The following is a 24,662-nucleotide window of genomic DNA, read 5'->3' on the forward strand; positions in this document are numbered from 1 at the left end:
ACATGATGACATCAGCTGGATCCATGACAACATAAGATACATGTGAAGGGCGGGGCTTGTTGTGCCTGGAACCACTAGTTTTCGGTTTGTTTTCTTGTTTTTTGTTGTTTGTTTTAGTCTGCCCTCCTGTTTTTTGGTTTTTTCTTTTTTGTAGTTTTTTGTCAGGACTTGTTTACTCTTTATGTTCTTTGTTTCATGTTGTTTTTTCATAATTTTTTTTGTTTTTTCTTTTTGTTTTTCATTGTTTTTTGTTTGTTTTTTTCTTTCAGCTGTTTTTTTCATACTGTTGTTTTCTTCTGTTGTCTTTTGTCATTCTTTTCTTTTATGTTGTTTCTCTTTGCTGTTATTTTTTTCTTTCTTTCTTTCTTTCTTTCTTTTCAGTTTCCTCTCTCCTCTGACAGGCACGCGGCTCTTATCCTGACACGCGCATCCGTCCGCGTGCGTGCCACTAATCCTCGTCACGTGCGGATAACCTGAGCCTGGAGAGAGAGAGAGAGCGGTAGAGCGACTCCGCCGTCCAATGGGGAGGCAGGGGGCGGAGCCGGCGGCTGTCGAGCTCCGGTAGTTAGCCCGTGCAGCTCGCGGACAGCGGCACAGGGATGTCGTCCGCGCGGCGGGAGACCTGGACGCGTGTCACCTTCAGCGGAGCGCGAGCGCCGGTGAGTGTGTGTGTGTGTGTGTGTGTGTGTGTGTGTCCTTGGGTCCAGTCTCTCCTTGGGTTTGTCCTCTGGTCCGGATCAGAACCGGACCGGATGCAAAGTCCAGGACCGGGACAAACCGGGTTCCGTTGATCCGTTCTCATGTGGATCTGAGTACAGACCCGGAACCGGATCCGATGGAAAAATGAACAGAAGTCCAATTAAACTGAGTCCCAACTGGACGGAACCGGATCAGACGAACCAGATCAGTTCAGCATCGGATCTAAAACTCAGACTCGATGATCAATAATCTGATCAATAATCTGATCAATAATCTGATCAGTAACAGCCGAACCTTCAGTTCAGTTTACTGATCAGACTCGGCGGGAAAATGGAACCGAACCTGTTTAAGTCCAACTGAAATCAGCTGTTTATTCACATGTGGATCAAAGATTCCAATCTGTGATCAATAATGAAACTGATGAAAAGAATCAATTAGTCAAATAATTAATCAATCACCGACAGAAGGTTTAATATTCAATTAATGTTAAAGTTTGATTCAATGTGGATTCAAAAACTGTCTGATCAATAAAACAACAAACAGAAGACGGAACCTTCAGCTGGACCTGGACCTGGACCTGGACCTGGTTCTGGTCCTAGTTTTTGTTCTGGTCCTGGTTCTGGTTCTGGTCCTGGTTCTGGTTCTGGTCCTGGTTCTGGTTCTGGTCCTGGTTCTGGTTCTGTTCAACCCATAGTTTTTAAAACAGATTTTGTCCCAATCTGAGTTAATGTCCTCAATTTGAAAGTCCATGTTACTGATCCAGTTCCATGTTATTGATCCAGTTCCATGTTACTGATCCAGTTCCATGTTATTGATCCAGTTCTGTGTTACTGATCCAGTTCCATGTTATTGATCCAGTTCTGTGTTACTGATCCAGTTCCATGTTACTGATCCAGTTCCATGTTATTGATCCAGTTCTGTGTTACTGATCCAGTTCCATGTTATTGATCCAGTTCCATGTTATTGATCCAGTTCCATGTTACTGATCCAGTTCCATGTTATTGATCCAGTTCTGTGTTACTGATCCAGTTCCATGTTATTGATCCAGTCGCTGTGTCTGTGTCGTTTGTTGAGTTGAATTCATTCTGATTGTGAATCATTTTCAAGTTTAATGGATAAAAAATCTCTTTATTTCTGATAAAAAACAAACAGATTGAACTGATTCGAATCAATTAGATTCAACATTAAACAGAACCAATACATCAGATCAACACAGATCAATATGCTGTTGTCATGGCTTCAGATATGGATCAGTTATTGATGATCATCCTGTCGCTGCAGCTGATCGATCAGTTCAATAAACTGATGGTTTGAATTTGATCAGTTTGTTTTTTCTTACGTTCTCCTCCTCAACCGATCAATTGATCAAATAAATGATCGAGTAAATCAATAATGAGTCCAGGTCTGATACCGATTATAGATCCATGAATACGTCCAAACTGATAATAATCAATAATCAGTGAGTCTGTGGAGGAGACACTGTAAACACAGAACAGGTGTTAGAATAATTAATGATCAATAACTGACAGCAGACCACCACAGTGATGATGTCATCGATGGTGATGTCATCAGAGAACGCAGAACTGGACCAGACAGAACCTAGAACACGGTCCTGTAGCACCTGTGTTCTCATGGTCCAGGTGGTCCAGGTCACCCTGGTGGATCTGAAGTCCATGTGGACTCAAACCAAAGGCTCCATGTTTATGTGGGTCCATCAAGTCCTGAACGTGGACTTGAATCCACACGTGGATCAGATCAGACCTGTACAACATGATGTGGATCAGACTGGGACCCGATCACAGTGGTTCTGGATCAGTTCTGACCCTGTTCGTGGACTGGGTCTGGTATCTGGTCTTGGGTCCTGGTCTGGGTCTGGTATCTGGTCTTGGTCTTTTGTGGGTGTGGTCTGTGTTGCCGTGGTGTCCAGTGTCATCTCGTCGTCATCTCACGTTAAAAATAACTCATCGTGTCCAGTGGAAACTCTGACCCCACCCCCCCCAAGCCCCCCCCCCCACCCCCCTGCCCCCCCCACCTCACAGTCCTTGAAATAACCACGCTGACAGGCCAGGGGCGGGGCTTAAAGCTCCCTGTGGGGATCCTCGGCCTCAGATCGACCTGGAAGTCTGGGGGATCCTAGACCAGGTCTGGGGTCTGGGGGATCCTAGACCAGGTCTAGTCTGGGGGATCCTAGACCAGGTCTGGTCTGGGGATCCTAGACCAGGTCTAGTCTGGGGGATCCTAGACCAGGTCTAGTCTGGGGGATCCTAGACCAGGTCTAGTCTGGGGGATCCTAGACCGGGTCTAGTCTGGGGGATCCTAGACTGGGTCTGGGGTCTGGGGAACCTAGACCAGGTCTAGTCTGGGGGATCCTACACCAGGTCTGGTCTGGGGTCTGTGGTGGTCCGGCCCTGCCCCTAACCCACCCCTGGTCTCTGACGTCTCTGTGTGTCTATAGGCTGTTGCTAGGCGACCAGAGGCTGGGATGAGCGGGGAGGCGTGTCCTAACAAGCTTGGATCAACCAATCAGCTGCGACTTCTTCTGTACATCCTGGTTCCCACAGTGAGCCTGCTGGGAGCCCTGCTGCTGGGGGGGCTGATCCTGACAGGTAAACAACAACAAACAAACAACAGGTAAACAACAAACACACAACAGGTAAACAACAAACAAACAACAGGTAAACAACAACAGGTAAACAACAACAAACAAACAACAGGTAAACAACAAACACACAACAGGTAAACAACAACAGGTAAACACCAACAAACAAACCACAGGTAAACAGCAAATACACAACAAGTAAACAACATAATCGATAGTCATTGGTCAGTTGTCAGTCAGTTGTCAGTAGTCGGCCAGTTGTGATTGTTGGTCAGTTGTTGTGATTGTTGGTCTGTTGTCTGTCAGTTGTTGTAGTCTGTCAGTTGTCATAGTCAGTTGCCATGGCTGTCGGTCAGTTGTTGGTGGTTGTTCAGTTGTTCAGTTGTTGGTCAGTTGTTGGTCTGTTGTCATGGTTAATGGTCAGTTGTTGGTCAGTTGTCAATGGTTGTTGGACAGTTGTCGGTGGGTGTTGGTCAGTTGTTGGTCAGTTGTCGGTGGTTGTTGGTCAGTTGTTGGTCAGTTGTCGGTAGTCAGTCAGTTGTCTGGTTGTTGGTCAGTTGTCGGTCAGTTGTCAGTGGTTGTTGGTCATTTGTTGGTCAGTTGTCAGTGGTTGTTGGTCAGTTGTTGGTCGGTCAGTTGTCAGTGGTTGTTAGTCAGTTGTTGGTGGTCAGTCAGTTGTCAGTGTTTGTTGGTCAGTTGTTGGTGGTTGGTCAGTTGTTGGTGGTTGTCAATTGTCAGTGGTTGTTGGTCTGTTGTTGGTGGTCAGTCAGTTGTCATTGGTTGTTGGTCAGTTGTTGTTGGTCAGTCAGTTGTCAGTGGTTGTTGGTTAATTGTTGGTGGTCAGTCAGTTGTCTGTGGTTGTTGGTCAGTTGTCGGTAGTCAGTCAGTTGTCTGGTTGTTGGTCAGTTGTCGGTCAGTTGCCAGTGGTTGTTGGTCATTTGTTGGTCAGTTTTCTGTGGTTGTTGGTCAGTTGTTGGTAGTCGGTAGTCAGTCAGTTGTCTGTGGTTGTTGGTCAGTTGTCAGTGGTTGTTGGTCAGTTGTTGGTGGTTGGTCATTTGTTGGTCAATTTTCTGTGGTTGTTGTTCAGTTGTCAGTCAGTTGTCATTGGTTGTTCTTCATTTGTTGGTCAGTTGTCTGTGGTTGTTGGTCAGTTGTCAGTGGTTGTTGGTCGGTTGTCAGTGGTTGTTGGTCTGTTGTTGGTGGTCAGTCAGTTGTCAGTGGTTGTTGGTCAGTTGTTGGTGGTTGGTCAGTTGTCAGTGGTTGTCAGTTGTTGGTGGTTGGTCAGTTGTCAGTGGTTGGTCAGTTGTCAGTGGTTGTTTGTCAGTGGTTGTTGGTCAGTCAGTTGTCAGTGGTTGTCAGTTGTCAGTGGTTGTTGGTCAGTCAGTTGTCAGTGGTTGGTGGTCAATTGTTGGTGGTCAGTCAGTTGTCAGTGGTTGTTGGTCAGTTGTTGGTGGTTGGTCAGTTGTCAGTGGTTGTCAGTTGTCAATGGTTGTTGGTCAGTGGTTGTTGGTCAGTCAGTTGTCAGTGGTTGTCAGTTGTCAGTGGTTGGTGGTCAGTTGTTGGTGGTCAGTCAGTTGTCAGTGGTTGTTAGTCATTTGTCAGTGGTTGTTGGTCAGTCGTTGTCAGTCAGTTGTCGTCCACCTGTTGTCTTTTCCTACTGCTTTACATCAGTGTCCACCATAAACAGGGTGGAGTTCTGACCCATAATGCACCTGTTCTACTTCTAGCATTCCTTCCTGTCCTCTGGATCTGGTTTAGTCCTAGTCTGATCCTGGTCCTGGTCTGGTCTTGCTCTTTCCCTGGTCCTGGCTCTGGTCCTAGTCAGTTGAGTCCTCAGTGTGTGTTGATGGACATGTAACCATAGTTACATGTGGGACTGTGTGAAGACGTTCTCTGGTTGCCATGACAACGTGGACCCTGTTGGCCAATCAGAGTGAGCGGTGAAAGCCCAAAGAATCTCAAATATTTACACAGGTTGTAAAACTCCGCCTCCTTCTGTCACCATCTTCAGCTTAGACTGTCCTCCTCCTCCTCCTCCTCCTCCTCCTCCTCCTCCTCCTCCTCCTCCTCCTCCTCCTCCTCCCCCTCCTCTTCTTCTTCCTCCTCTTCCATTGGTGTCCATCTTTGGTCCACTGGTGTCCATCTTTGGTCCACTGGTGGTCATCTCTGGTCCACTGGTGTCCATCTTTGGTCCACTGGTGTCCATCTTTGGTCCACTGGTGGTCATCTCTGGTCCACTGGTGTCCATCTTTGGTCCACTGGTGGTCATCTCTGGTCCACTGGCGGTCATCTCTGGTCCACTGGTGGTCATCTTTTGTCCACTGGTGTCCATCTTTGGTCCACTGGTGGTCATCTCTGGTCCACTGGCGGTCATCTCTGGTCCACTGGTGGTCATCTTTGGTCCACTGGTGGTCATCTTTGGTCCACTGTGTCCTCTTGACATGTTTGTCTTTTCGTCTTCAGGTATCTTCAGCAGCGGTGTCCTTAACTCCGCCCCCCTTCCCTCCCCGAAGCCCATGTCTGACACCGACCCCGGTTACCATGACAACCGCACAAGCCCCTCCTCCTCATCCCCTTTCGCCGCCACAGAAAACGCCACCTCAGACGCGCCGACACGAGGCCCCGCCCACACACAGAGCACACCTGCCGCCGTGACTGAGACCGCCTCCTCTCAGGCCACACCCACTCAGGTCTTCACAGAGCCGCCTCCTGATTGGCTGACATCTGTGACCTCACTGAGCACTGCCTGGCCAATCAGCACCACCGCTGCCCCCGACACAGGTAACCATGGAGACGGAAGTAGGGAGGGGCCATAGTGAAACCTGAAACCCCATTAGACCCTGTTAGTCCTAGACCTGGTCTAGGTTTATCCAGTACTCTAGTCCTAGACCTGGTCTGAGCAGGTTCCCCGTCCACCATCCTCCACTGAGTCTGATGAGACATGGACGGACTTCTGTCCTCTTCTCCTCTGTCCTCTTCTCCTCTGTCCTCGTCTCCTCTGTCCTCTTCTCCTCTGTCCTCTTCTCCTCTGTCCTCGTCTCCTCTGTCCTCGTCTCCTCTGTCCTCTTCTCCTCTGTCCTCGTCTCCTCTGTCCTCGTCTCCTCTGTCCTCTTCTCCTCTGTCCTCGTCTCCTCTGTCCTCTTCTCCTCTGTCCTCGTCTCCTCTGTCCTCGTCTCCTCTGTCCTCTTCTCCTCTGTCCTCTTCTCCTCTGTCCTCGTCTCCTCTGTCCTCTTCTCCTCTGTCCTCGTCTCCTCTGTCCTCGTCTCCTCTGTCCTCGTCTCCTCTGTCCTCTTCTCCTCTGTCCTCGTCTCCTCTGTCCTCTTCTCCTCTGTCCTCGTCTCCTCTGTCCTCTTCTCCTCTGTCCTCGTCTCCTCTGTCCTCTTCTCCTCTGTCCTCGTCTCCTCTGTCCTCTTCTCCTCTGTCCTCGTCTCCTCTGTCCTCTTCTCCTCTGTCCTCGTCTCCTCTGTCCTTTTCTCCTCTGTCCTCGTCTCCTCTGTCCTCTTCTCCTCTGTCCTCGTCTCCTCTGTCCTCTTCTCCTCTGTCCTCTTCTCCTCTGTCCTCGTCTCCTCTGTCCTCTTCTCCTCTGTCCTCGTCTCCTCTGTCCTCTTCTCCTCTGTCCTCGTCTCCTCTGTCCTCATCTCCTCTGTCCTCGTCTCCTCTGTCCTCGTCTCCTCTGTCCTCGTCTCCTCTCTCTCTGTGGTCAAGGTGAATGCTAATGACCATCACACTGTCCTGTCCTCTGATTGGATGACGGCCGGTCACCAGACCACCGTCTGACACCTGTCAGACACAGAGAATTAGAGGTGAAACGTCCTCAGTGGGAGGAGCCCAGTCTGTCCTCAGTGGGAGGGGCCCAGTCTGTCCTCAGTGGGAGGGGCCCAGTCTGTCCTCAGTGGGAGGGGCCCAGTCTGTCCTCAGTGGGAGGAGCCCAGTCTGTCCTCAGTGGGAGGGGCCCAGTCTGTCCTCAGTGGGAGGGGCCCAGTCTGTCCTCAGTGGGAGGAGCCCAGTCTGTCCTCAGTGGGAGGGGCCCAGTCTGTCCTCAGTGGGAGGGGCCCAGTCTGTCCTCAGTGGGAGGAGCCCAGTCTGTCCTCAGTGGGAGGAGCCCAGTCTGTCCTCAGCTGTCCATCTTTGTCCTCTCTACAGGAAGCTGTCAGCTGATCGTGGAGCCGCAGTGTCACATGTTACCGTACAACCAAACATGGCTGTCCTCCGCTGTTTCTGTGGTGAAGAGTTCAGAGGTCGACATGTTACTAAGGTAACGGCTTCCGCATGTTACTAAGGTAACGACTTCCGCATGTTACTAAGGTAACGGCTTCCAATCAGTTTAAACGAATGATCAATGAATTCAGCCGTTAAATCAAACAAGAAACAAGTGTGTTGGTACTGTTGTTGTGTGTCAGTTGTGTGTCAGTCTCAGTTGTGTGTGCGTTGTGTGTCAGTTGTGTGTCAGTCTCAGTTGTGTGTGTGTTGTGTGTCAGTTGTGTGTCAGTCTCAGTTGTGTGTGTGTTGTGTTGCAGGTTCTTCAGTTGTGTGTGTGTTGTGTGTCAGTTGTGTGTCAGTCTCAGTTGTGTGTGTGTTGTGTTGCAGGTTCTTCAGTTGTGTGTGTGTTGTGTGTCAGTTGTGTGTCAGTCTCAGTTGTGTGTGTGTTGTGTGTCAGTTGTGTGTCAGTCTCAGTTGTGTGTGTGTTGTGTGTCAGTTGTGTGTCAGTCTCAGTTGTGTGTGTGTTGTGTTGCAGGTTCTTCAGTTGTGTGTGTGTTGTGTGTCAGTTGTGTGTCAGTCTCAGTTGTGTGTGTGTTGTGTGTCAGTTGTGTGTCAGTCTCAGTTGTGTGTGTTGTGTGTCAGTTGTGTGTCAGTCTCAGTTGTGTGTGTTGTGTTGCAGGTTCTTCAGTTACCTCAGCAGACTGTCCTGTTACAGACACATCATGCTGTTCGGCTGTTCACTGGCACTGCCTGAGTGTGTCACCACAGACACCTACAGCAGGTACCACACACACACACACACACACACACACACACACACACACAGCAGGTACCACATACTCACCGTGCATTGTGGGAAACGTAGGCCGTCAGTTGTTTACTGAGGCTGAACCACATGACGTTCAGCTGTTCACACTGAGCGTGTGTGGAAACCTGAGAACGACAACAGTCTGAAATTAGACCACATGTGGACTGGTTTTACACACACACACACACACACACACACACACACCCCGTCCCCATCTTCATCTTTGTCCTCGTCCCTGTCCCCGTCCTGCTCTCCAGACCAGTATTGTGTTGTTTACTGTTGTGTTGTTGTTTACTTGCGTGTGTCCAAGCGCCTGGTTTTGCTGTGCGTGTTGTTTATTGTTGTGTTGTTTATTGTGTATTGTTGTGTTGTTTATCACTGTGTTGTTTATTGTTTATCCTTGTGTTGTTTATTGTTGTTGTTTACTTGTGTGCGTCTAGGTGCCTGGTGCTGCCGTGCGTGCTGTTTATTGTTTATTGTTGTGTTATTTATTGTGTATTGTTGTGTTGTTTATCAATGTGTTGTTTATTGTTGTGCTGTTTATTGTGTATTGTTGTGTTGTTTATTGTTGTGTTGTTTATCACTGTGTTGTTTATTGTTGTGTTGTTGTGTTGCTTATTGTTGTGTTGTTTATTGTTGTGTTGTTTATTGTGTATTGTTGTGTCATTTATTGTGTCATTTATTGTTGTGTTGTTGTGTTGTTTATTGTGTATTGTTGTGTTGTTTATCACTGTGTTGTTTATTGTTGTGCTGTTGTGTTGTTTATTGTTGTATTGTTTATCACTGTGTTGTTTATTGTTGTGTTGTTGTGTTGCTTATTGTTGTGTTGTTTATTGTGTATTGTTGTGTCATTTATTGTGTCATTTATTGTTGTGTTGTTGTGTTCTTTATTGTTGTGTTTATTGTGTATTGTTGTGTTGTTTATCACTGTGTTGTTTATTGTTGTGTTGTTGTGTTGTTTATCGTTGTGTTGTTTTGTTGTTTATTGTTGTGTTGTTGTGTTGTTTATTGTTGTGTTGTTGTGTTGTGTTGTTGTGTTGTTTATTGTTGTGTTGTTGTGTTGTTTATCGTTGTGTTGTTGTGTTGTTTATTGTTGTGTTGTTGCGTCCAGACGCCTGGTTCTTCCGTGCTCGTCCTTCTGCGAGGCTGCCAGGGAAGGCTGTGAACCCGTCCTCCAGATGTTCAACGCCTCGTGGCCTGACTTCCTGCGCTGTTCCCAGTTCAGCAACGCCTCGTCTGCATCATCTGCATCAGCGTCGCCCGTAGCAACAGAAGGCCCCGCCCCCCCAGCGTGTTACACACCCAGACACATCAAAGGCAAATCATGTGAGTGACACACACACACACACACACACACGCACACGTGGACATGTGACCCTGATGACCGCTGGGTGATGACATCACTGCCCCTCTCTCTGATTGGTGCAGCTGTGTGCGGTGGGAAAGAGCACTTCCTGTGTGCGACGGGGATTTGTGTCCCCCAGAAACTGGTGTGTAACGGATACAACGACTGTGACGACTGGAGCGACGAGACGCACTGTGGTGAGAGAGGACACACACACACAAATACACACAAATATACACACACTGTGGTGAGAGAGGACACACACACACACAAATACACACAAATATACACACACTGTGGTGAGAGAGGACACACACACACACAAATACACACAAATATACACACACTGTGGTGAGAGAGGACACACACACACACAAATACACACAAATATACACACACTGTGGTGAGAGAGGACACACACACACACACAAATACACACAAATATACACACACTGTGGTGAGAGAGGACACACACACACACAAATACACACAAATATACACACACTGTGGTGAGAGAGGACACACACACACAAATACACACAAATATACACACACTGTGATGAGAGAGGACAGACACACACAAATACACACAAATACACACACTATACACACACTGTGGTGAGAGAGGACACACACACACACACACACAAATACACACAAATATACACACACTGTGGTGAGAGAGGACACACACACAAACACACACACAAATACACACAAATATACACACACTGTGGTGAGAGAGGACACACACACACACAAATACACACAAATATACACACACTGTGGTGAGAGAGGACACACACACACACACACAAATACACACAAATATACACACTGTGGTGAGAGAGGACACACACACACACAAATACACACAAATATACACACACTGTGATGAGAGAGGACAGACACACACAAATACACACAAATACACACAACTATACACACACTGTGGTGAGAGAGGACACACACACACACACACACAAATACACACAAATATACACACACTGTGGTGAGAGAGGACACACACACAAACACACACACACACAAATATACACACAAATATACACGTACTGTGGTGAGAGGACACACACACACACAAATATACACATAAATATACACAGTTAATACACAAAAATACACAAAATACACACAAATATACACAGTTAAAGCACAGAAATCCACAAAAAAATCCACAAAAATCCACAGGACAGAGCAGAAGTACACAAAAGTACACAAAAACACATTAAAAGTGTCTTCAGTACACAAACCCTGCAGAAGTCCTCCTAAAAACACACTGTGGTGAAAACACACACACACAAACACACACATTGGAGTCAGAGGTTTATCCTGTCGCCGTGGTGATGGGTTTGGAGGTGATTGATTGGTCCAGACACGGTCGTCATGGTGACGAGTTAAACATCTACAGGTCAAAGGACCGGACGGTGAACTCAGGAAGTTAGTGACGTTCAACATCGTAAATACCACAGAAGAAGAAAAGAAAAGAAAAGAAAAGAAAAGAAAAGAGAAGAAAAGACACTGAATCAAAGAGTTAAAAGACGAAAGAATGAAACTAAAAAAAACTGAACGAACGAACAGAAATAAAGAAGAAAAGGAGAAATGACAGAACAAAACAGTCCCAAAGAAAAACAAAGAAATAAAAGTAAAACAGACATGAGAAAAAAAAACCTCAGAAAAAACATCAGATTAAATAAAACAGATTAAATAAAACAGATTAAACTCATTCAGGAGAAAAATAAACAGAAAACCAAAGAGAAACAACACAAAAGGATCAAATGAACTGAATCAGAGTAAACCCATCCATTAAACCTGGTCATAAACTCTGTTTGTGTCCCAGTGGTCCAGTCCAGGAGACCGCCTCAACCCTGGGCTGGGTCATGTGACCTGTGCCCATGTGACCTGTGCTCATGTGACCTGTGACCTGTGCCCATGTGACCTGTGCCCATGTGACCTGTGACCTGTGCTCATGTGACCTGTGCTCATGTGACCTGTGCTCATGTGACCTGTGACCTGTGCTCATGTGACCTGTGCTCATGTGACATGTGACCTGTGCCCATGTGACCTGTGACCTGTGCCCATGTGACCTGTGCTCATGTGACCTGTGCCCATGTGACCTGTGCCCATGTGACCTGTGCCCATGTGACCTGTGACCTGTGCCCATGTGACCTGTGCCCATGTGACCTGTGACCTGTGCTCATGTGACCTGTGCTCATGTGACCTGTCTGTGTGTCCCCTCAGTTTGTCCAGACGCTGAGTTTCGCTGTGACACTGGACGCTGTTTGTCTCCTGATCTGGTCTGTGACGGATACGACGACTGTGGAGACATGAGCGACGAGACGCACTGTGGTGAGGACGAACGGAGGGACGGACCACGAGTCCACGTGGACGTGCACGGAGACGTCTGCGTCCACGTGGACGTCCGCTGTCCACTCAGTGAATGTTTGTCTTATAAACGTGTGTCTTTAACTGAACAGCATAAAGTGGTCAAATGTGTCCAAGTGAGTTCAGTTCAGATCTGAACCAGAACCAGAACCAGTTCACTTTAAGCAGGTCCAAACTGTTGTTGCCGTGGTAACCTGTTGTCTGATGAGTGCTGCCATGGTAACCTGTTGTCTGGTGTGTGTTGTCATGGTAACCTGTTGTCTGGTGTGTGTTGTCATGGTAACCTGTTGTCTGGTGTGTGTTGCCATGGTAACCTGTTGTCTGGTGTGTGTTGTCATGGTAACCTGTTGTCTGGTGTGTGTGTTGTCATGGTAACCTGTTGTCTGGTGTGTGTTGCCATGGTAACCTGTTGTCTGGTGTGTGTGTTGTCATGGTAACCTGTTGTCCTTTTGTGTGTTGCCGTGGTAACCTGTTGTCCTTTTGTGTGTTGCCGTGGTAACCTGTTGTCCTTTTGTGTGCTGCCGTGGTAACCTGTTGTCCTTTTGTGTGTTGCCGTGGTAACCTGTTGTCCTTTTGTGTGTTGCCGTGGTAACCTGTTGTCCTTTTGTGTGTTGCCGTGGTAACCTGTTGTCCTTTTGTGTGCTGCCGTGGTAACCTGTTGTCCTTTTGTGTGTTGCCGTGGTAACCTGTTGTCCTTTTGTGTGTTGCCGTGGTAACCTGTTGTCCTTTTGTGTGTTGCCGTGGTAACCTGTTGTCCTTTTGTGTGTTGTCAGTGTGCGACCTGAGTCGGGAGCATCGCTGCGGTGACGGTCGCTGCGTGTCCACAGACTGGCTGTGTGACGGAGACCACGACTGTCTGGACAAGAGCGATGAGCTCAACTGCTGTGAGTTACCACGGCAACGCACTGGTCCACCTGTCCATTAAGAAGAGAGGTCTGTGAAGGGGGAGGGGTTTAGTTTGGAGGAGGTCTGTGAACGCACCGTGGCAGGAAGAGGGAGGGGTTAAGCACAGCTGACAGCAGAACCATCAACACAAGAGAACCAGAACCAGGAACTAGAACCAGGACCAGAGTTAGCACCAGAACCAGAGTTAGAACCAGAACCTGAGTTAGAAATAGAACCAGAACCAGTTAGAACTAGAACCAGAACCTGAGTTAGAACTAGAACCAGAGTTAGAACTAGAACCAGAATTAGAACCAGAGTTAGAACTAGAACCAGAACCTGAGTTAGCACCAGAACCAGAGTTTGAACCAGAATCAGAACTAGAATTAGAACCAGAGTTAGAACTAGAACCAGAACCAGAGTTAGAACTAGAACTAGAACCAGAGTTAGAACCAGAGTTAGAACTAGAACCAGAACCTGAGTTAGCACCAGAACCAGAGTCAGAACTAGAACCAAAACCAGAGTTTGAACCAGAATCAGAACTTGAAGTAGAACCAGAGTTAGAACTAGAACCAGAACCAGAATTAGAACCAGAGTTAGAACTAGAACCAGAACCAGAGTTAGAACCAGAACCAGAACCAGAACTAGAACCAGAACCAGAGTTAGAACCAGAATCAGAACTAGAACCAGAACCAGAGTTAGAACCAGAATCAGAACCAGAACCAGAGTTGGGTCCTTCCAGCTGAAATCAACAGTTTTTCAGAACGTTCCCCTGACCCTCTCAGATTGTTCTCCATGTTTACATACTTACAGAACATTATATTTGATGGAAAATCCTAAATGTCGAGGTTTAATTGTAAACAGTTCCACAGTTCTGTCCATTTGCAGTCGGTAGGTTCTACCCTAAACTGATCCAAATCCAGTCTGTAAATGTTGGTCTATTTTCAGCTTCTATGACTTCAGAACAACAAGAACTAGAGGTCTGAAATGTTCCGAATCATTTGACAGAATCTGTCGTCCTCAGAAATGGGAACAGATTTCCTTCACATGTAGAATGACATGTTCCACAGAGTGCCAGAGTGTAGATGTGACCCATGGTGAACCTGGAACCTGCTCCTGTTGTCCACTCATTCCACACACACTCCTCCTCATATTCAGAGTAAATGTTCTATCTGTTCTACTGAGGGAACGGATCTGTGCAAACTGAAGGTTCTATGTTCTGTTGTGGATGAGCAGCACAAACATCTGTCCCACCTGCACATTCACAGGTCACTGTCAGCATGTGGGATAGGTAGGACCACAACAGAAAAGACAGCATGTGAAAGGACAGGAAGTGACTACATTTGGACACCAAGCACACCTGGCTTCTAGAAATCCTTCTGTTAAATGTGCAAATTAAATCTGGACGTTTTCACTCATATACAGGGTGGGGAAGGAAAATGTACACTATTCTGAGGCAGGGATGTAAAGACAGTGTATGACCAATTAGTTTAGTGAAAGTCATGAGAATTTATTTGTCACAAGAAAATGTCCATAATAGAAAATGTTTTTATTCTATGTGTCCTCCTTCTTTCTCAATAACTGCCTTCACACGCTTCCTGAAACTTGCACAAGTGTTCCTCAAATATTGGGGTGACAACTTCTCCCATTCTTCTTTAATAGTATCTTCCAGACTTTCTGGTAATAGTTTTGCTCATAGTCATTCTCTTCTTTCCATTAGAAACAGTCTTTATGGACACTCCAACTATTTTGGAAATCTCCTTTGGTGTGACGAGTGCATTCAGCAAATCACACACTCTTTGACGTTTGCTTTCCTGATTACTCATATGGGCAAAAGTTTGTGAAAAGGTATGGATAATAGTGTTAGGTATGATTATGACATCAGTATATGTTTGGGTTCAAAACAACTGACGTAGTGCCTGCTGAGAAAAAACAACTAAATGTTCACTGTACATTCGGCTTCCACACCCTGTATTTTGACCATTTATGGATAAAATATGGGATTTATAGAAGCATGTTGTGCTTGGTGTCCAAATTTAGTCACTTCCTGTCCTTTCACATTATGTCTTTTATTTTGTGAGAGTCAGAACCAGAGTTAATCAGTGCAATGAATGCATGTTGTTCAGTGTTGTGTGTAGTTGTGTTGTGCTAACTGGTGTATGTGTGTGTGTGTGTGTGTGTCTGTGTGCATGTGTGTGTGTGTGTGTGTGTGTGTGTGTGTGTGTGTGTGTGTGTGTGTGTTACAGCCTGTCGGAGTCAGGGTCTTCTGGAATGTCGGAACGGTCAGTGTATTCCATCTGCGTTTCGTTGCGACGGTGAAGACGACTGTAAAGACGGGAGTGACGAAGAGCAGTGTGTTAAAGAGCAGAGTGAGACACACACATATACACACATATATACACACATATACACATATATATGCACACATATACCTACACATATGCACATATATACACACATATACACACACATACACACACATATACACACATATACACAAATATACACACACATATATATACACACATATACACATATATATATACACATATATGCACACATATACCTACACATGTGCACATATATACACACATATACACACATACACACATATACACACATATACCTACACATGTGCACATATATACACACATATACACACATATACACACATATATACACATATATATGCACACATATACCTACACATATGCACATATATACACACATATACACACACATACACACACATATACACACATATACACAAATATACACATATATATATATATACACATATATGCACACATATACCTACACATGTGCACATATATACACACATACACACACATACACACATATACACACATATATACACATATATATGCACACATATACCTACACATATGCACATATATACACACATATACACACACATACACACACATATACACACATATACACAAATATACACACACATATATACACACATATACACATATATATACACATATATGCACACATATACCTACACATGTGCACATATATACACACATACACACACATACACACATATATACACATATATATGCACACATATACCTACACATATGCACATATATACACACATATACACACACATACACACACATATACACACATATACACAAATATACACACACATATACACATATATATATACACATATATGCACACATATACCTACACATGTGCACATATATACACACATACACACACATACACACATATACACACATATATACACATATATATGCACACATATACCTACACATATGCACATATATGCACATATATACACACATATACACACACATACACACACATATACACACATATACACACACATATACACACTTCTACACACACATACACACTTCTACACACATATACACACAAACACATACACAGCGAGAGAGTAACACACACAGACACACACACATGTACACTAGAGGTCGACCAATCATTGGCGCCGATATTTGGAAATTTGACGTATATCGGTATCGGCCTGTTTTTAATCCGACGGGCCGATATTAAGAAATCAATTTAAAACTGGGTTATTTGGGCTCAGATGCAGCCACGTCTCTCTCTCTCTCTCTCTCTCTCTCTCTCTCTCTCTCTCTCTCTCTCTCTCTCTCTCTCTCTCTCTCTCTCTCTCTCTCTCTCTCTCTCTCTCTCTCTCTCTCTCTCTCTCTCTCTCTCTCTCTCTCTCTCTCTCTCTCTCTCTCTCTCTCTCTCTCTCTCTCTCTCTCTCATTGGTTGACGTGGAAGCTGTCCTCACACAGACTGGGACTGACTTGGGATCAGACTGTGTTCTACATACATTTACTCCATTACTAATCCATAGTGTGCAGAGCGTTTAGATCCAGACTGATGAACTCATGTTCTAGTAAAAGCTCATCAGACTCCACCTCAGCGTGCTTCGCTAAAACAAGTGAACTGAGTTTTTTCGGCGCTCTCTCTTAATCCCACACACATGCTTTTCTATCACAGACTGTTTCCATCTCCATATTATCAGCAGTCTTTTTAACTAATTCACACACGTCAGGAGGTAACCTGAGTTAGCAGAGCTGCCGCTAATGTTTCCTCTGCTCTGACGTTCTTCTGCTGCTCACTGAAACATTAGTAGTAGTTATCAGATGTAGAGCACAGGGATGTTTAGTACAGTTTCAGAAGAGTTTTCTGTGTTTACCTTCGACACGTATTTTCTCTCCAGAGCTTCTCACACCAGAAAACTTTCCCTCTCCACGGTGGGTACTCCTTCCGCATCGGAATTTCGACGTGGAAGGAGTACCCCCTGCGTCAAATAGTGCCGCTGTGGGGCTCTGACCACATGCATTGATTTCTGACTATTTGGGATGAGACTGTGTTGGTTTGTAATGTAGTAGTGTGTGTTTGTGTTAAAGTCACATGAAGAACTCTACAACTCACAACTACTAATGTCACTGTGAGCTTTCTAGTCCTATGATCTGAAAATTAAAGTGAAGATGACAGAGAGTCAAATTCAGAAGTGATTTATGTGAACATGGTGGAACATTTTAAATCCTGTGTGTGCTCATTAAAGCCCTAAAGGCTGTTTGTGTTCTGTCAGGAGTTTAACTGCACTCATAGACACTATTAGACTTTTTATGTAGCTTTTGTCAGATTAATCATTAATAATGTAACAACATAGTTTTGAATGACAGGGTCCCTGCTATCGCAAGGTAAAATATAAAATTTAATAATGAAATCAACTTAAGGCGTCCCAAATGCTGTCATAAATGAAGCATGATGAGTTGAGCAGATGTCAGCATGTGGCCCAAGAGTTTACAAGAGTCTCCCTGTATTTGTGTTGTGTTTGAACTTAAAACAAAGATAAGTCCTTATAGTAACATTTAAATTTTACTTTATTTACTGTGGAAAAATTTCAGGTAGCTATTTATTTAAGCTTTTATTCAACTTTATAAGAGATGCTTCTGAGTCTAGGAAATCCATGCACTTCTGGAGCTATTATTTTCTATTTGTTTGATTAAATAAACATGTTTTAGGCATTTAAACAAAGTTCAGTGTTTGCATTATTCAAAATTTTTCACTCCAATTTTTACACTTTTACTGCAAATGAATATCGGCTCCAAATATCGGTTATCGGCCTCCTCTGACTACTAATAATCGGTATCGGCCCTGAAAAAACCCATATCGGCCGATCTCTAATACACACACACACACACAGAGAGAGAGAGAGAGACACACACACACACACACACACACACACACACACTGTTGTGTTGTGTTTCTGTTGTTGTTGCCGTTCTTTCATACGTGTGTGTGTGTGTGTGTGTGTGTGTGTGCGTCTTCCAGCTCAGGGGGCGTGTCCTCCTGGTCAGCCCAGCTGTATCTCCACTTCCTGTTCGTCGTCATGTGGGGGAGGGGCCAACGCCGTCTGTGACCCCCGAAACAACAGCAGCTGCAGTGAGTTCTGACCCCTCCCACTCTGACCCCTCCCCCTCCCACTCTGACCCCTCCCCCTCCCGCTCTGACCCCTCCCCCTCCTGCTCTGACCCCTCCATCCGAGCCGCGTGTCCCAAACCACTCTGACCCCTCCCCCTCCCTCTCGCTCTGTGCCCCGCCCCAGCCCGCTGTGAGCCAATCAGCTTGGAGCTGTGTATGAACCTGCCCTACAACCTGACCAGCTTCCCCAACCACCTGGGCCACCTGTCGCAGAGGGAGAGCTCCGTGTCCTGGGAGGCCTCCCTGTTCCCGGCGCTGGTCCAGACCGGGTGTTACCAGTACCTCATGTTCTACGCCTGCACCCTGCTGGTCCCCAAATGTGACCCCCTGACCCTGCAGAGGGTCCCGCCCTGCAGGTGGGTCCACATAGTCCACAACCAAAACCAGAACCTGACCTGTGATCCACAACCAAAACTAGAACCTAATCTGTGATCCAGAACCTTTTCTGTAACAGAAACTTTTTCAGGAACAATAAAAACTTTCACTGATAAAACTTCCCTGTAGGAGGCGGGACTTATCAGATTCCTGAGTTCTTGGGGCGGGGCTTTGTGCTGAACTGTTTATTCCATTTATACAAGATTCACATTATTTACATATGTTTAATAACTTTGGCTAACAGCTAACTAGCACACAGCAGAGCTAACTTTGGCTAACAGCTAACTAGCACACAGCAGAGCTAACTTTGGCTAACAGCTAACTAGCACACAGCAGAGCTAACTTTGGCTAACAGCTAAGTAACCCACAGCAGAGCTAACTGTAAACTGTTCCTGTGAAAGTTGGAATAAACGCCACTAACGTCACGTCTCCTAACCTGCAGGTCGTTGTGTCGTAATGCGAAGGAGAAGTGTGAGTCGGTGCTCGGCATTGTGGGATTGCAGTGGCCGGAGGACTCGGACTGCAGTCAGTTTCCGGAGGACGGCGGGAACAGCACGTGTCTCCTGCCGGAGGACGGAGTGGACGGTTAGCTTCTGTTCTGTTACTCGTACCAATACGAACGCGATGGCGCCTGTTTGACTGCGGTTGTCATTTCTGTCTTGTTGCCGTGGTTACAGAATGCTCTCCGAGTCACTTCAAGTGTCGGTCGGGTCGCTGCGTCCTAGCGACAAAACGCTGCGACGGACACGTGGACTGTGACGACCACAGCGACGAGGAGCACTGTGGTAAGTTTATGACAAAACGAGCGACCTTTCAAAATAAAAGACGTATAAATGATCACATGACCACGCCTCCATCTGTCAGGCTGTTCTGAGCGCGCTCTGTGGGAGTGTCCGGGCAGTAAAGTGTGCATTCAAAGCAGCATGATCTGCGACGGGTTCCCAGACTGCCCCCTGCTGGTGGACGAGGCCAACTGCTGTGAGTTCACTTCCTGTCACCTGGCGTACATGTCCTGTCTTCTGATTGGTTGGTGGTTTGTGGGCGGAGTCAGACTTGCGCTGTGTTTCCATAGCGACGTGCAGAGACAACGAGCTGCCCTGTAACAACCACCAGTGTGTCCACCGAACGCTGTGGTGCGACGGCAAGAAGCACTGCTCCGACAGCTCCGACGAGTGGGACTGCGGTAAGAGCCGGTCCGGATCCGGGACCGGGCTGGGAACCGGATCCCGGACCCCGATGATAATGACAAATACAGTGGGCGTGGTCCGGTCGGTGTGTGATGGGTGTGTGTGGGGTGACGGGTCTGTGTGTGCAGTGTCTCTGTCGGACCGGGCCGGGTCGGTTCTGACCGTGTTCAGGACGGCGGCGGAGTACCAGGTCTGTGGGGACGAGTGGAACCATGAACTGAGCCAACTGACCTGCAACCAGCTGGGACTAGGGTAAGGTTAGTAACACACACACACACAAACACACACCCACACACAGGACCACCGCCAGGTCCAGGTCCAGGACCAGGACCAGGATGGTCCAGGTCACAGGTCTGGACCACAATGAACCTGGAACCCTTAAAAAGTCACACTGGTCAAACACACTGTGGTGAGGCTTTAATCTGGTGGACCCGGATCAGACCTGATGAGACCAGATGAGACCAGTGGACCCGGATCAGACCTGATGAGACCAGATGAGACCAGTGGACCCAGATCAGACCTGATGAGACCAGTGGATCCAGATCAGACCTGACTGATCAGGGTTGTAGATGTGTTGTGTTGTGTAGTTGTGTGGTTGTGTAGTCGTATCGTGTAATTGTGTAGTTGTATTGCGTAGTTGTGTTGTGTAAGTGTGTAGTTGTGAATCCTCCTGGACTCTGGTTCTATTGAACAGCTGTTTCTGGTTCATGTCCATGAACTGAATGAATAACAGTGGTGAGGCCACGCCCCCTGGTGGTCAGATTAAAACCCACTGACTCTGACTGTGTTTAAACCACGGCTGTCTAACCCTGATCCTCCAGATCTTCACCTTTAACCCTTAAAGACCCAAACGTCCTCCTTTAACCCTTACAGACCCAAACGTCCACCTTTAACCCTTACAGACCCAACGTCCTCCTTTAACCCTTACAGACCCAAACGTCCACCTTTAACCCTTAAAGACCCAAACGTCCACCTTTAACCCTTACAGACCCAAACGTCCACCTTTAACCCTTACAGACCCAAACGTCCACCTTTAACCCTTACAGACCCAAACGTCCACCTTTAACCCTTAAAGACCCAAACGTCCACCTTTAACCCTTACAGACCCAAACGTCCTCCTTTAACCCTTAAAGACCCAAACGTCCTCCTTTAACCCTTACAGACCCAAACGTTCACCTTTGACCCTTACAGACCCAAACGTCCACCTTTAACCCTTACAGACCCAAATGTCCACCTTTAACCCTTACAGACCCAAACGTTCACCTTTGACCCTTACAGACCCGAACGTCCACCTTTAACCCTCACAGACCCAAATGTCCACCTTTAACCCTTACAGACCCAAACGTCCACCTTTAACCCTTACAGACCCAAACGTCCACCTTTAACCCTTAAAGACCCAAACGTCCACCTTTAACCCTTACAGACCCAAACGTCCACCTTTAACCCTCACAGACCCAAATGTCCACCTTTAACCCTTACAGACCCAAACGTTCACCTTTAACCCTCACAGACCCAAATGTCCACCTTTAACCCTTACAAACCCAAACGTTCACCTTTAACCCTGACAGACCCATTAATTCTATTAATCCATGTCAATAATTGGTGTCAAATACAGTTCTTCATCTTTTCATGGTCATCACATATGACCATATTTGGACGTTCAGAGGCTACATAGTTACCATGGAAACACCGTTATCTTCTACAACATTAATTCACCAGTAATAGATAATAATAATAATATTAATAAATCCTATATCTATAGTTTCTATCCATGTGTACATTAGGTTGAACTGTATGTGTTGTTTGATGAATGTGTTGATTGACAGGCGGGTGGGTAGAGGATGTCATGTGACCTGTGTCCGTCTGCAGGGTTCCCGCCTCCGTTTCCATGGTACCCGATCAGCCCGGCGTTCCCGGTCGTCGGCGTTGGTTACACGTCCATCCCGAGTGGAACCTGCGGAACGCTACGGCTCTGCAGGCGCGACTGGAGAAGAGGAGGTAACGCCCCCTTCAGGTGGATCAGGGTTACAGGTGTTCATTGGCCGTATGGCGTCATGTGACTGTGTGTGGGTGTCATGTGTCCACAGCCACGCGTGTCATTCCAGGAGGCGGGTGTCGCTCCTGTGCACCAGAGAAGGTGAGACGTGTCAATCATAACCACAAACTCCGCCCGCTAACAGCTGACTCACTCTGACTCCGCCCCTCAGACTGCGGCCTCCGCTCCACGGTGGGCATGTACCGCCACAGGAAGAAGAGGATTCTGGGAGGTCGAGTGTCCCGTCAGGGGGCATGGCCTTGGCAGTGCTCCCTGCAGAGCGGTCAGAGCGGTCACGTGTGCGGCTGCGTCCTCATTGGTCGGAAATGGGCTCTGACCGTCGCTCACTGCTTCGAAGGGTGAGGCTTTTATTCTGAAAGGTCAAAGGGTTCCTGTACAACAGCAGACCATTACTTTTATGGATTTATGCATTGTATTGTGACGGGGTGTTTTATTGTGAATGTGTATTTTATTGTGACATGTGTTTTATTGTGGAGGTGTGTTTTATTGTGACAGGTGTTTTATTGTGAAGGCGTATTTTATTGTGACATGTGTTTTATTGTGACAGGTGTTTTATTGTGATGGAATGTTTTATTGTGAAGGTGTATTTTATTGTGACGTGTGTTTTATTGTGGAGGTGTGTTTTATTGTGACAGGTGTTTTATTGTGAAGGTGTATTTGAGTGTGACAGGTGTTTTATTGTGAAGGTGTATTTTATTGTGACAGGTGTTTTAATGTGAAGGTGTGTTTTATTGTGAAGGTGTGTTTTATTGTGATGGGGTGTATTTAATTGTGACGGGATATTTTGTTGTGAAGGGGTGTTTTATTGTCAAGGTGTGTTTTATTGTGAAGGTGTATTTTATTGTGAAGGTGTTTTATTGTTCACCTGTATTTTATTGTGAAGGTGTTTTATTGTTCACCTGTATTTTATTGTGAAGGTGTTTTATTGTTCACCTGTATTTTATTGTGAAGGTGTTTTATTGTTCAGGTGTATTTTATTGTTCAGCTGTATTTTATTGTGAAGGTGTTTTATTGTTCACCTGTATTTTATTGTGAAGGTGTTTTATTGTTCACCTGTATTTTATTGTGAAGGTGTTTTATTGTTCACCTGTATTTTATTGTGAAGGTGTTTTATTGTTCAGGTGTATTTTATTGTTCAGCTGTATTTTATTGTGAAGGTGTTTTATTGTTCACCTGTATTTTATTGTGAAGGTGTTTTATTGTTCAGGTGTATTTTATTGTTCAGCTGTATTTTATTGTGAAGGTGTTTTATTGTTCACCTGTATTTTATTGTGAAGGTGTTTTATTGTTCAGGTGTATTTTATTGTTCAGGTGTATTTTATTGTGAGGGTGTTTTACTGCTCAGGTGTATTTTATTGTGACGGGGTGCTTCCTGTCCTCAGGAGGGAGAGTGCAGACCTGTGGAAGGTGGTCCTGGGTCTTAATAACCTGGACCATCCTGGTCTTCACAGTCAGACCCGGGGCGTTCGCTCCATCCTGGTCCACCCGCGCTACAACCGGGCTGTGGTCGACTATGACATCAGCGTGGTGCAGCTGGACGCCGAGGTCAGAGGTCGCACTTATCGCACTTATCGCACACACACCGTATTGATTACGGGACGATCTGATCGGATTCTGTTTTTGTTGCAGATCGACGAGACACCGTTCGTGAGACCGGTTTGTCTGCCTGGAGCCGGACAGCTGCCGTCACCCGACACCTACTGTTACATCACAGGGTGGGGTCACATGGGCAACCGCAGTAAGTAGGGTGTGGCCGGCAGGGGGAGGGGCCTGTCCTCTGGGGCGGGGTCAGGGCGGAGTTTACTGAGGATCTGTTGGATCAAGTGGATGATTTTGTCTCATTCAAACCTCTGTCTGTGTCGTTGTGTTTGTGTGTTCTTGTTGTTGTTGTTGTGTTTGTGTGTTCTTGTTGTTGTTGTTGTGTTTGTGTGTTATTGTTGTGTTTGTGTTGTATTCTTTTTGTTGTGTTTGTGTTGTATTCTTTTTGTTGTTGTGTTTGTGTTCTTATTGTTATTGTTGTTGTGTTTGTGTGTTCTTATTGTTGTTGTTGTTGTTGTGTTTGTGTGTTCTTATTGTTGTTGTTGTTGTGTTTGTGTGTTCTTATTGTTGTTGTTGTTGTGTTTGTGTGTTCTTATTGTTGTTGTTGTGTTTGTGTGTTCTTATTGTTGTTGTTGTGTTTGGGTGTTCTTATTGTTGTTATTGTGTTTGTGTGTTCTTATTGTTGTTGTTGTGTTTGTGTGTTCTTATTGTTGTTGTTGTGTTTGTGTGTTCTTATTGTTGTTGTTGTTGTGTTTGGGTGTTATTGTTGTGTTTGTGTTGTATTCTTTTTGTTGCGTTTGTGTTGTATTCTTTTTGTTGTGTTTGTGTTGTATTCTTATTGTTGTTGTTGTGTTTGTGTTCTTATTGTTATTGTTGTTGTGTTTGTGTGTTCTTATTGTTGTTGTTGTTGTGTTTGTGTGTTCTTATTGTTGTTGTTGTTGTGTTTGTGTGTTCTTATTGTTGTTGTTGTGTTTGTGTGTTCTTATTGTTGTTGTTGTTGTGTTTGGGTGTTCTTATTGTTGTTATTGTGTTTGTGTGTTCTT

The 24,662-nt window shown here is 45.8% G+C and overlaps 1 protein-coding gene across 3 annotated transcripts in view; it reads left to right on the forward strand.

Annotated features, from left to right (window-relative positions):
• Window positions 1-580: 580 nt before the first annotated feature.
• Window positions 581-24,662, forward strand: part of corin (corin, serine peptidase) — a 29,143-nt gene continuing 5,061 nt past the window's right edge. For 2 of the 3 annotated variants that reach the window (XR_003934968.1, XM_030130156.1), the window contains exons 1-22: window positions 581-659; window positions 3,155-3,305; window positions 5,762-6,079; window positions 7,442-7,553; window positions 8,178-8,279; window positions 9,418-9,632; window positions 9,735-9,848; window positions 11,911-12,018; window positions 12,828-12,938; window positions 15,183-15,305; window positions 18,313-18,423; window positions 18,587-18,818; window positions 19,280-19,422; window positions 19,515-19,622; window positions 19,702-19,815; window positions 19,910-20,020; window positions 20,153-20,276; window positions 21,894-22,022; window positions 22,112-22,161; window positions 22,232-22,418; window positions 23,463-23,625; window positions 23,710-23,818. Coding sequence is in view for 2 of the 3 variants with exons in the window: in XM_030130156.1 (XP_029986016.1) it covers window positions 600-659; window positions 3,155-3,305; window positions 5,762-6,079; window positions 7,442-7,553; window positions 8,178-8,279; window positions 9,418-9,632; window positions 9,735-9,848; window positions 11,911-12,018; window positions 12,828-12,938; window positions 15,183-15,305; window positions 18,313-18,423; window positions 18,587-18,818; window positions 19,280-19,422; window positions 19,515-19,622; window positions 19,702-19,815; window positions 19,910-20,020; window positions 20,153-20,276; window positions 21,894-22,022; window positions 22,112-22,161; window positions 22,232-22,418; window positions 23,463-23,625; window positions 23,710-23,818 (2,995 nt within the window). In the remaining variant the exon portion in view is untranslated. The remainder of the gene's footprint in view (window positions 660-3,154; window positions 3,306-5,761; window positions 6,080-7,441; window positions 7,554-8,177; window positions 8,280-9,417; window positions 9,633-9,734; window positions 9,849-11,910; window positions 12,019-12,827; window positions 12,939-15,182; window positions 15,306-18,312; window positions 18,424-18,586; window positions 18,819-19,279; window positions 19,423-19,514; window positions 19,623-19,701; window positions 19,816-19,909; window positions 20,021-20,152; window positions 20,277-21,893; window positions 22,023-22,111; window positions 22,162-22,231; window positions 22,419-23,462; window positions 23,626-23,709; window positions 23,819-24,662) is intronic. The other variant, XM_030130157.1, reaches the window with a different exon arrangement.

Source organism: Sphaeramia orbicularis, unplaced genomic scaffold (assembly GCF_902148855.1).
Source record: "Sphaeramia orbicularis unplaced genomic scaffold, fSphaOr1.1, whole genome shotgun sequence".
Classification (NCBI taxonomy): domain Eukaryota; kingdom Metazoa; phylum Chordata; class Actinopteri; order Kurtiformes; family Apogonidae; genus Sphaeramia; species Sphaeramia orbicularis.